Source organism: Morone saxatilis, unplaced genomic scaffold (genome assembly GCF_004916995.1).
Source record: "Morone saxatilis isolate NCDOM2014 unplaced genomic scaffold, NCSU_SB_2.0 Contig7, whole genome shotgun sequence".
Classification (NCBI taxonomy): Eukaryota; Metazoa; Chordata; class Actinopteri; family Moronidae; genus Morone; species Morone saxatilis.
Window position 1 is genome coordinate 23,060,708 of NW_023340246.1, and position 12,110 is coordinate 23,072,817.

The window sequence follows — 12,110 nt, forward strand, 5'->3', positions numbered from 1 at the left end:
CTACTGGACTCTGTTGTCTTCTGCAGTTGGTGAGTTCAGATCCAGTATAGTATTTGATCAATATTATTAGTTAATTATTAGTTATTGTGGACTGTTTAAAGCCATAACTCATAATCAGAAAAACAATCAGTGCTGATTTCGGATCTTTATACAATAATTGTTTTATTTCTGTTTGTAACCAGAAGCAGTAGTTTAATCACAGCTGGATGTTCCTGATTATTTCTGTGAATCTTTGTAGGTTAGAAGTCAAATGGTCATTTTCATTAATTGTGAATCATATTGTAAATGTGTTAAAATGATCTAAAAATGTTTTTACTCAACATGTAAACTGATTTATCTTTAAAATGGAGTTAAACCTCCTCCTCTGACCTGCAGACTGTGTTGACCTCTGACCTACACCATGAGCTCCAGGGTGTGCAGGACCTGTGGGGGGTCGGATATAGACGTGGATCAGGCCCGAGGCAGTGCAGTGTGTACCAGCTGTGGTTCTGTTCTCGAGGACAACATCATCGTCTCTGAGGTTCAGTTTGTGGAGGGTAGCGGAGGAGTTTCTTCTGCTGTGGGACAGTTTGTGTCTGCTGACGGTGAGAACTAACGCTCACTCATACAATCTGAGTCAATATGGCAGAAATCTGATTCTCATTTTGAGATTCATGTTTTTGTCAAAGTAACAATTATAAAACATCTTTTCTCCCCAACTGAGTTTAAAATTGTGGTTATTTTCTATAAATTGAACAGTAGTAGTATCATCAGTAGTATCAGTAGTAGTAGTAGTAAAACACAGGCTAACATGGTACACATAAAACACAGCAGGGAATCAGCACCTGATAGTTGTAACCTGCTTGTTGTGTTTCTGAGCAGTTAGAGACCATAGACACCTGAATGTGAACAAACTTTATTGAATCAGACTTTGCAGACTGTAGAATTTCTTCATCAGCTGATCGGTTTACCTGAGAGGACAAAAACATGTTTACACCCTCACCTCCACCTGTCTGATACAAACTAACACAACAAAGAGATAACTGTTCTGTATTATTGAACATTCAGTGAAACCCTATCATGATGATGTTGGGAGATCGACACAGCTGCCTGACAGCCAGCCAATCTGAACTCATTATTCAGAGCAGTGGTTCCCAACCTTATGGAAAAAAATAGTTCCAGACTTTCCAGCAATCGACATTTTAAAATCACTTTCTAGCGTACAACAGTGAAATGAAAATGTCAGTCTCTATTAAAGCCACAGGGAGCCACTGGAGAGGGTCTCCAGGCTGCCGAACCCTCATTCAGCCTCTGTAGCTGTTGGATATCAAAACTTCTTAAGTCGAGTTAACAATTCAATTTTATTTGTATAGCGCCAATTCATAACAGAAGTTCTCAGGACAACGTTTTCTGTATCAGCTGTTGATTGGACCTGGTTTGGGGACAGACCAGTGAGCCGGATCACTGTGGTTTGATCTGATCTTACTTCGTCAATGTGAATACCATGTTCCTGCTTTAGTGTAGAGGAACCTGGTCTTTCAGGAACATGGTCTGGTCTTACGTTTGAACCTCTGTGTTCAGGAAGCTGTTTGGACGTCCAGCAGTTCCCATCAGTGCTCACAGTTGGACCAGTGGCATACTGGGACGGATTAGAGATTTGTGCTTGTTGGATCAAAGATTTTTGGTTGACAACACGTCCAGAAGAAACAAATATGCTCGGTGGTTTGACTCGAATGTTCTGGACCCTGGACTGAACGGTCTCAGTATTCCTCCTTTCCATTGACCCCGGTGGTTTTCCCAGGTTTTGGCTGGTTGCAGTATATGTTGGTTCCGTTCTGACAGACCCCTGTTTGTCTACAGACCGGTCAGCCACAGTATTTTTGGATGGGATAGGTTTGGCATTAGTAGGGACGTATGTTTGGTCTCTGTCAGACAGGCGTAGTTCACTGTTGCTGATGTGGTCTGGGCTGTACTGAGCTAGTGGTTGCAGGACTGGGTGAAGCCGAGGAGCATCATACTGACTTTGAAATTGGTACCCAGGTAACTCTTCGGTTTTGATCATTTCCATCCCGCCACCTGTGGACTCGTAAAGGCTCAAATCTAGATTGCCCTCATGTTCCTGGGTCAATTCTTGCAGGCCAGAAGAAAGGTGGACTCTAAGAGTCTGCAGGTCTTGATTTGCATTATTTTGCTTAAGAGTGGGCTGGTTCCATGTCAGGGCGGAGTGTCTAACATTACCTAAACTGTTCGGACCCTGAAGATTTGGAGTCTGACTGGAGCTTCCTGAGTCAGTTTGCGGCTTTTCAACAACTAAAGGATCAAGAGTCCTGCTGGAAGAACCCGAGGCCCGGTTGTCAGTTAGTCTGGGATTTTCAAAGTTGAAGCTTAATGTGTTGAGGTTTAACGGCCGGTCTTCTGGTAATTGGTCAGATCTGGGAGGAAAGTTAGGTGATGCGAATACATGTTGGTCCTGCGTCTGAGACAGGAGATTTTTAGGATGAGATGAAACCGGCACAGGGACTTGATGGATACCAAGGGTTGGACCTTCAGTAGGAGGAGAGACATTGAGGTTTGCAAGAGTCTGTAGGTTTTGGGAGAAGTAGAGCAGCTTGTTGTGTCCTGCTGGCACCAAGATGAAATGGCCAGGTCCCGGTCTGGGCTGAGGTCTGACACCAGAGTGAGACAGGACTCCCCCTGCTGCTGGGGTTTGGTGGACCTGCTTAGTCGGGGGGTTGATGGCGTTTCCAGAATTCTGGTGTGAACATTCTTGGGCAGCATTTGCCAAATCTGCTGGAAAATTAAAAAAAAAAAAAAAAAAAGTTTGTCATTCAGACCAAACTGAATGTGGATTGTTTATTCCGACTGGGACCTTTGACGCTCTTGAAGACTTTGACTGAACCAAATCCAGGATTGCCCGATGTGAAGATCCTGTCCACAGACAGTCTAATGACTCCAGTAAGTGGATAGAAGCACCTCACTGTCAACCTGTTCATGAATCAGACACATTTTGTCATGAATACTTTTTTAAAATTTGAATCAAGTTATATTTAGGTACTGATTGCAGTCCGAGTCCTTTAATGCTGAGTTCACACTACATGATTTTAGTTGATTTTACACTTGCCAACAAATGCCTCCAGATCAGAGGCAGATTGGTGCTCGTTCCCGTGACGACGGCTGTGTTGTGTGAACTGTTCAAAGACTAAGAGAGCTCACAGAGAGCCTGCCAACAGCCCAAAAAAACTCCTCAAACACCGTCACACACTCATAATAAACGGTGAATTACTGTCATGAGTCGATGTTCAGTTGGTTCAGTATCTGATCCAACCAGCACTTATTTTACTGAGAAGTTATAATTATTGAAACATTCCCCCTCTCATTCCCACAGTCTTCTTCAACTGAAAGAGTGCAGCTACAACGGAGGCTGAGCCAGTTGAGTTTACCTTGATTAGATCACAATACACTGTATCTTTATAGATCCTTATGGATACTCCATGTAAAAAAAATCTTGCAGTTTGTGACCTCTGATCAGACTCCAGGTTAAAAGACTGGAAGTTGTATGACCAGTGCCGAGATTGAGGACTTTGAAAGTCCTGTAGTGTGAACAGAATCAGGAACTATGAGGTTATGAAGTGTTCATTCAGATCTGGGTTCCTTACTTGAACTGAGATTCTCTGGAGATGAAGTTTGGTCCATCTGCAATCATCTGTCTGTCATGGAGGATCTCGTTTTCATAAACCACATACAACTCCCCAACCTGTTAAAACATCCTCAGTTATAAAACTGTACTACATCTTTACAGTCACACTACTTTTGTTTTCAGTATTTTTGAGTTGTACCATGGCTCTGGTCCCACAAGAGTCCAGCTTGAACTCAAACAGGACTCTGGATCCGTCGGTCTGTTTGGGTCCACAGGTGGGGTCCAGCAGAGTGGTTCTTTCAGGCTGCACTGTAGGCCAGGTGGAGGTCGGAGTTGCCACCACCGTCATGGTTCCATCTGCAGAACAGACTGATGCCACATAGGGGCAATTTTAGGGTTATACCCGACTCAGGGAGGCAACCAATTAGGGTCAACGTAAGGGCTCTAGAGGAGTGCAGGGTACCTATCATGTCCTGTGTTTTGAAGAGGCAGCGTTTGGAGGTGGACGTCTGGACTTCCAGAGTTTTGGAGTCTCAGAAGAAGTTTAAATGTCCCATAAAAGTTTGACAGCTTGATGTCCTGGAGGTAAAGGATAACTCAAATTAGATTGTTTTCCATTCTAATGGTGTATTTACTGTAGGGCTGATTTGTTTGTATCCTGATTAATGTTTAGTTTATAAAATGTCAAATATACTGAAATGAGAAAGGAGCTGATGTACGATGATATCAGCACATCTGTATCACCAGAGAAGAGCTTTAAAAATCAAACATCTGCAATTTTTTCCCATATGACAGTATAACTCAAGCGTTATCTTTATATTCAGTTTAATTGATGTACAGTAGAAGAATGCTCTAATTCAGATTCATGAAATCAACCAGATTACAACAAAGATGGACTCCCTGGTTTTGTTGTTGCACCAAGTAGTCCCTAATGTCTCTCTGAGCTGACTGTGAACTTAGTTTCATTAACTCAGCTGTGAACTGGGAGAACTGTAACAAAGTCAGGTACAGTTTTCTGTACAAATTCAGCACTTACTTCATAAATGTATCCAATGGAGAACACAGGGACCTCCAGAATTGTTCTTTGGGTGTCGTTGTCGAGGCGGTACCCTCTTTGGGCTGCCAGCTGTGATGTCAGAGGCTCATGGTCGATGGCCACCTCCCAGAGACTCTGAGCTTGGGTTGGTCTGACCATACTGAAGGTGATTCCTCTGTCTGAGCACTGAGCCGTGATCTCTGTAGGGACTTAAAGGAGAAAGTCTGGATTTTAAAACAAGGCTGTACTGATGAATTGAAACCACTTTATTGCAGACCGGTGAGGTCAGAAAATGTACTTACATGAATTGAATTCTCGTGCTGTGATGAATGTGTGGTGATAATACGAGTCTCTCTGGGGCATGATGGTTAAAGTGAAGTTTATTTCTATGGAGTATTGCACTATACCTTAACCCAGGTACTGTTGGAAAGAACACAGTCTCAGAAAGGGTGTTACAGAATAATGATATCTTAAAGCTTTACTTTCTGTGAGATGGATGTTTGCTATGTCACATTTAGAAAACACATTGGCGGACTGTGGTAGCAAATGTGACATCACATTCAATTCAATTTTATTGTTAGTCCAATCAATAAACAGAATTAATCTCAGGCACTTTTCAAATAAGCCAGGTTAGACGAACTCCTTTTAACATTTACAGAGAACCCCAACAGTACCACCATTGAGCAAGCACTTGGAGACAGGGGCAAGGAAAAACTGCCTTTTAACAAGGCAGAAACCTCGGACAGCCCTTCGGCCTCTAGGTGGGTGGTCATTTGCCTTGACCACATCATACCAAGGATGACAGCGATAGACTCAACAGTGACCACCACTGCCCAAACCGGTGATACAGGTTCTGTGTGAAGCCCTCACCATCCAGTGGACAATGGTGTCCTCAAAGGGCAGCCGTAGCTTGTAAGCTCGTGTCCCGTTAACGTGAACAATAGAACTGATGCTGTAGCCCTGGTCAGCACTCTCTGCTATCAGCAGCTGCTTCCTGTTGATCCGGACTTCCTCTAATAGGACATCAGCAGGAATGTGTCCCAGGTAGATGCCGAACACCTGGCCATCACTCCTAGTCTCTACAAGAAGAAAATCAAGAGAGTCCAGACTGATACATAAAAACTAATTATTCATGTGGTCTAAAAAGCACCAAACGTCCATCTTTAGTTCCCAAAGTGATTCCTTTGGCAGTTTCCAGACATTAGATTAGATATTCAACTTGCAATAGTATAAAAACAAAAACAATTTTACAGATACTGGAACCAGAGAATATTTGGCATTTCTGCTTAAAACATTGTGATTATCAAAATTGTTCCCAGTTGATTTTCCATCGACATTCTACAGGTTGTTGTGCAGTGCCCTCTGTTGATGATGCATCCTTAATTATGATGCTTTCACTCTGAACAGGTGGAGACACAGGCTGGTTTTCTTGATCGGAACCGGTTGAAGAACCAGAGGCAATTCGGGGGAAAAAACAGTTTGTAGATGCGGTCCTTTGATGTTGTGATTGGCACACTATTAATGTATAGGTTAACATGAACCTTGAAGGTCTCTGGCCCCTTTTAGTTGAACAAGGTCATTCAAGGTTCTTGGAACCTTGGTGCCATCTAGCAAGCCAGCCCATGTTTACACCAGTTTTGGACCCATAGCAATTAGATGAAATGCTACAACGGTTCTAAACTAGGTGCTTGAACCGGAACAGTGCCGGTTCCCTGTTGGTGGAAAAGGTCGGTTTCAAACCAAGTGCTTGTCAGATCAACGTCATGTGTTAATGCTACAAAGACTGTTGGAGAGAGACCAGGGAGGCAGTGGGATGCAACCAGGCAGAGGACATTGTTTGTTCTAAGACAGACTTACTGTTCTGTAAACTGGGAGACTTACGGTCGAGGCTGAAGGGTGGACGGCAGAGCAGCGGTGTGTCAAGCACTCTAAGCATTCGGTGTCTCGTGCCAATGCTGCTGCCGTCCTCATACAGCAGAGAGAAGAGGTGTTCATACACCAGGAAGATCACATACATCTCCTTGTACACGTTGTTCACCACCAAGCTCTGTGGAAAAGAAACTGACAGTGAGGTGTACAATCTGCTTGTGTAGTGTGACAAACAGTTTGAGCTCTTCAAAGCCTTTGTTTGGTCGGGACTGACTACCTTCCTGTAGCCGCCCTCAGCCCCAAAAGGAACCCCAATCTGGATCAGATGTCCTTGTTGGACCAGACTGAATCCTCTGGCAGCAGCGGTGGGTTTGTCCAGCATCACCCCCTCCACCCCCAGACTGAGGCTTTGACTTTCAAACCCTGCCTCCTCTCTGACCAATGGGGTCACAACCCGGGGGACATCCCAGAGCAACCGGGCGCCGTCAAAAGAACCTGAATCTGAGGGAATACCAGCAGAATTACTGTCAGCACCATTTACCCATTACACAGGTGTGTTTGTTTGGGAGAACTTACTGACTGTACAGGCCATGGACATATCGATCATCACCACTGTCAGCTTTTGCTTAAAGAACAAAGAGACCCGGACGACCTCCGTGGGGACACCATCCACCTGATAATAAACATCAAGAATTAGTTTTAAATTAAGTAAATTAAGGACATATGGACAATGCAGTAAAGAAAAAAAAAAAAAGTTTATTGACCACACTCATCAGGGAGATTCCTGAAAATGTGTCCTGCTCAGCAGCAGACAACCTTTCATAAAAAACATTTTATTTTATACTGAAGCCATGAAATCTGTAGCCCTACATGGTTACCCACCATTGTCAGCTCGGTGTGTGGCTGTTTGTACTGAGATCGAAGCACCACCCTCTGGGTGCTGGTGCTCAGGCTATAGCCCCGCCTCTGGGCTTCACTGATGGACATAAAGGAAACTTGTCCATCACTTTGCAGGACCATCAGCTGCCAGACAGAACTTGCCGTCCTCTGAGCCTGAACACCACAAACCAAACACAAAACCTTTAAAGCCAAGTTCTAAAGGACAAGTCTGTTATTGTTGTTTAGCTCATCATTTGGATGAAGAGGGACCAACTAAAAAAAGGCAAACGTTTATATTTTACTGTGAAAACATCACCTGTATGTTCCTGGCAACTAATTTTGACATAAAGACTAGTCGAATAGTCAGAAAGAAGAAACGCTCAGGAAACTATGAAATTGGTCTCAATATAAAGACTCTTTTAACTAGCTGCTTTACTGCATGGATGGGGGGCTGCTGCCTGCTGAGGCTCATTAACCAGCTAATCATTAACCATTTTTTTTGCTATTGATTACTTAGATTAATTTCATGTGAGACTTGAAGGTGCCAGAGAGCTACTAGAGTAGAGTTTGTATTGGTGTGATTGTACCCGAGAGAAAGCGGTCTGCCACATCGGTCCACTGTCCCCCTGCTGGCCTCCACATGAAGACTCTCTGTTCACATTCACCTGGTCAACATCACAAAACCCACCTTTAAACCACATTAGTCTCAACACAGTTCAGTTAGCTTTTAGACTGCCAGTAGTATCCTAACCTCCATGTAGTCCTCCTCACAGATGATCTCTCTGTGGGTCCAGATCAGACCAGAACAGACTGCAGAAACAGGCTGGCTGATCCACCCACCACCAGCATTGCTCACCATGACATTAAATCTAAGTGAACGCCTCATCATTCTAAAAAAAAAAAAAACAACACAAAACTTCATCTTCATAGCCGCAGTCCACAGTCCGGACTCCTGAGCTACCTGTGGGTCAGAGGTGGCACTACCTGGTTCTGAAGAGGTGGAGCTACCTGGTTGTGGATCAGGGCTTTGGAGGGGCTGAGCTACCTGGTTGTGGATCGTGGCCCTAGCTACCTGGTTGTGGATCAGGGCTTTTGGAGGGGCTGAGGCTACCTGGTTGTGGATCAGGGCTTTGGAGGGGCTGAGCTACCTGGTTGGTGGATCAGGGCTTTTGGAGGGGCTGAGCCTACCTGGTTGTGGATCAAGGGCTTTGAGGGGCTGAGCTATCCTGGTTGTGGATCAGGGCTTTTGGAGGGGCTGAGCTACCTGGTTTGTGGATCAGGGCTTTGGAGGGGCTGAGCTACTGGTTGGTGGATCAGGGCTTTGGAGGGCTTGAGCTACCCTGGTTTTGTGGATCAGGGCCTTTGGAGGGGGCTGAGCTACCCTGGTTGTGGATCAGGGCTTTGGAGGGGCTGAGCTACCTGGTTTGTGGAATCAGGGCTTTGGAGGGGCTGAGCTACTGGTTGTGGAAATCAGGGCTTTGGGAGGGGCCTGACCTACCTGGTTCGTGATCAGGGCTTTTTGGAGGGGCTGAGCTACCTGGTTGTGGATCAGGGCTTTGAGGGCTGAGCTACCTAACCGCTAAACCCTGTGTTGTCTCCACTTCAACCTCCCGTGTCTCCACCTTCAAACCTCCGTGAAATTTACCGCATTTTTGCCCCTTTTCTCAGTCCTTCCTGACTATTGTTTCCGACAAGACATAAATACCTGCGTCTGAGTCTGTTTTATATGCAGATCGCATTCCATGGAGGTCGTTTGCCATTGACCATTTATGGTTAAAAAAAGGGGCGTGTACAGGGCGGAACGTGAAAGCTGATTCAGATGCGCACATTTGTAGGCACGCCTGTGATTTATAAAGCAAACATTGCTTTAGGTGTGCGTACGCAGGGTTTTATAAGTCCTGAATATTTTTTGGCGTACGTACACTTTTAGTAACGATCTTCACGACCACAGTTTTTATAAAAGACCCCAGGGCTTTGGAGGGGCTGAGCTTACCGGTTGTGGGTGAAGCAGGAGTAGTATGACGCTCTGAAGGTGGTGAAACCGTCCATCTTGAAGGTGCTGATGGTGTAACCGCATCGGGAGGCGAGGTGCTCGCTAATGGAGTGGACGCCGTTTCTATCTAAGTCAGGAGAGAGTGAGCACTGCCATCAGTGACAGGTGTATTTCAAGCTTTAGTACTGAGGACTACAGAAGTGAACTGACCTACGGCCTCGAAGCGAGGTGTCTGTGGTGAGGCCACGTGGATCCACAGGTAACGATCCCGACACTCTGACTGAACAACAGTTTCTTCTAAACCTGACAACACAAATTTGACCAAATTCAGTTGGTTAAAGTCCACCAGTAAAGACTGTAAATAAACCAGAAAAAACAGTTTACCTTCAACTGTTGTTTTTTCTGTGAACTCGCAGCAGATTAAGATGAGTCTGGAAAAAAAAAAGCATTGAGGTTCAGTTTTTACCTGCTCAGGTGAGCTGTATTTCTCAGGTAGCTGTATTGTTACCTGCTCAAAGGTGACTGTATTGTTACCTGCTACAGGTGAGCTGTATTGCTTACCCTGCTCCAGGTGAGCTGTATTGTTACCTCTCAGGTGGAAGGCTGTATTGGTTACCTGCTCCAAGGAAGATTAGCTGTACTCACCCGATGACGAAAGCAGCAGTTCTCATGTTGAAGCTGCAGAAACGTTCTGTCTGTGGACAAAAAGCTTCCCTTCTGCAACCTGGTGAGTTAATTACCTGCCAAGGTAACAGAGGAGCCAGTCAAAGCTGAGGCTGATTGAGTCTGATTACAGCTGGAGGTTCTCACCTTGTTCTGAGTGAGTTAACTGAGTATCAATTTCAGTATTGATCATCTGTATGAGGAACCCAGTGAACACCATATTTCCTGTGATTATTTAGCAGAGATTAGTTTTTCCTGATATTGTTTTATACAATTCTCTGTCTGTAATTGTATATTTTTTATCAATTTTTTAACAATCACCACATACTTAATAGACTCTGAGTTTGTTCATTATTGTTCTATTCACTCTTAAACAACAGTTTTGGTTTATTCACAGGAATTAATGAAACACTGAGATATTGGTGACTGTTTATTTTAAATGTTTTAACAACCATTGAAATCAGGAAGACCTCGGGACCCCCCTGTGAAGCTTTGGCAATCCCTAGTGGGCTCCAGAACCCCAGGTTGGGAAACCACTGCCTTATACCAGTAGACCACCAGGACTCCTCACAACTTCACAAAAACACCAGAACATAATAAAACCTAATGGTCAGATATTGATATGTTATCAGTATCTATTAATGTTTGTTGATCTGTCTGTAGGTCCAGTTAAAGCTCCTCTTCTTGGTTCTGGTTTTCACACCAGTGTTGGGAAAGAGTCCAGAGCCCAGACCCTGCAGGGCGGTGAGTACCTTCATCATCATCATCAGTGTGGTTCATTATAAACTGATCAATTCTGATCAGATGCAGCTGGGACTCTGTGGTCCCCCATTGGGTCTGTGGAGCTCTGAAGCCTCCAGGTTGGCTTTATGGTCGTCTCCGATGTTGGGTGTTTAGCAGCCAGCAGCGGTGACGTACTGTAAGTTGAGCTGCTCTTATTGGCTGCTTTTGATCTGAGTTTGGGGCATTTTCAGCTCTTCTTTGTGTGTTTTTCTTCTTCTTTCACCTTTTTTGTGTATTTTTAGTGTTGGTAGTAGGTAACTTTTTGTGTGTGTTTTTCATGTCAAATGGAGATTGGATCCAAACATCCCTAATAAAAATTAAAATAGTTGACCCTTTGTGTGTCTCAGGTAAGGTTCAGGTATAATGAACCCTTCAGGTAAGGTTCAGGTATAGCTAACCCTTTCTGTCTCTGCAGGTAAGCGTCAGATCCAGCAGCTCGGCAGTCAGCTGCAGTTAAACCAGCACTGTTTGGACACGGCCTTCAACTTCTTCAAGATGGTGGTCAGTAAACACCTAACGAGAGGACGTAAGACGGAGCATGTGATCGCCGCCTGCCTCTACCTGGTGTGTCGCACCGAAGGGACGCCACGTATCCTCACAACCAGTGTGTTTATGTTTATCTTTATATTTATCAGTCTGGACCTCACTGTGACCTTTGACCTCCAGTTTTCCTGAACTGTGTTTCAGACATGTTACTGGACCTGAGTGACCTGCTGCAGGTAGGACTACCCTCAGCCTGGCAGAGACCTAGTCCGACAGTAGACCAGGTCCAGTTCTAACTTTGAGTTTGTATGTTCAGGTGAATGTTTACATCCTGGGAAAAACCTTCCTGCTGCTGGCTCGAGAGCTCTGCATCAACGCGCCCGCCATCGGTGAGAACTTTATCTACCATAAAACTTTATTTAAACGAGTAGGCTCGTTGGATTTGAACTGTACCTCACCTGGAAAGCGGACAAGATCATGCGGCGGCAGCAGCAGGAGGTGACAGAGCTGCAGCAGTTCATTTTACGCATTATCCAACAAAGAAAAGAAAACAAAAACAGTTTATTTAATTCAATTAAATTTTATTTGTATAGTGCCAAATCAAAACGCCTTTCTAGTCTTCGGACCACTCAAAGCGCTTTTACACAACGTGCCACATTCACCCTTTCACACAACAGAAACTAACTCATTCATACACATTCACACACCAATGTATAGCATCGGGAGCAATTCGGGGTTCAGTATCTTGCTCAAGGATACTTCGACACGTGGCTGGGATCGAACCAACA

The 12,110-nt window shown here is 44.6% G+C and overlaps 1 protein-coding gene across 1 annotated transcript; it reads left to right on the plus strand.

Moving 5' to 3' along the window:
• Nucleotides 1-11,928, plus strand: LOC118340719 (transcription factor IIIB 90 kDa subunit-like). The gene is made up of 6 exons (XM_035678835.1): nt 1-29; nt 376-584; nt 10,720-10,800; nt 11,255-11,428; nt 11,527-11,558; nt 11,639-11,928. The coding sequence occupies exons 2-6, from the start codon at nt 401-403 to the stop codon at nt 11,822-11,824; spliced, it is 657 nt and encodes a 218-aa protein (XP_035534728.1). The 5' UTR covers nt 1-29; nt 376-400; the 3' UTR covers nt 11,825-11,928.
• Nucleotides 11,929-12,110: the final 182 nt, after the last annotated feature.

Coding starts and splice junctions, on each gene's coding strand:
- LOC118340719 (XM_035678835.1), top strand. CDS start 401: ATGAGCTCCAGGGTGTGCAGGACCTGTGGGGGGTCGGATATAGACGTG. Junction 585..10,719: donor ACAGTTTGTGTCTGCTGACG/GTGAGAACTAAC, acceptor ATCTGTCTGTAG/GTCCAGTTAAAGCTCCTCTT. Junction 11,559..11,638: donor ACCTGAGTGACCTGCTGCAG/GTAGGACTACCC, acceptor TTGTATGTTCAG/GTGAATGTTTACATCCTGGG.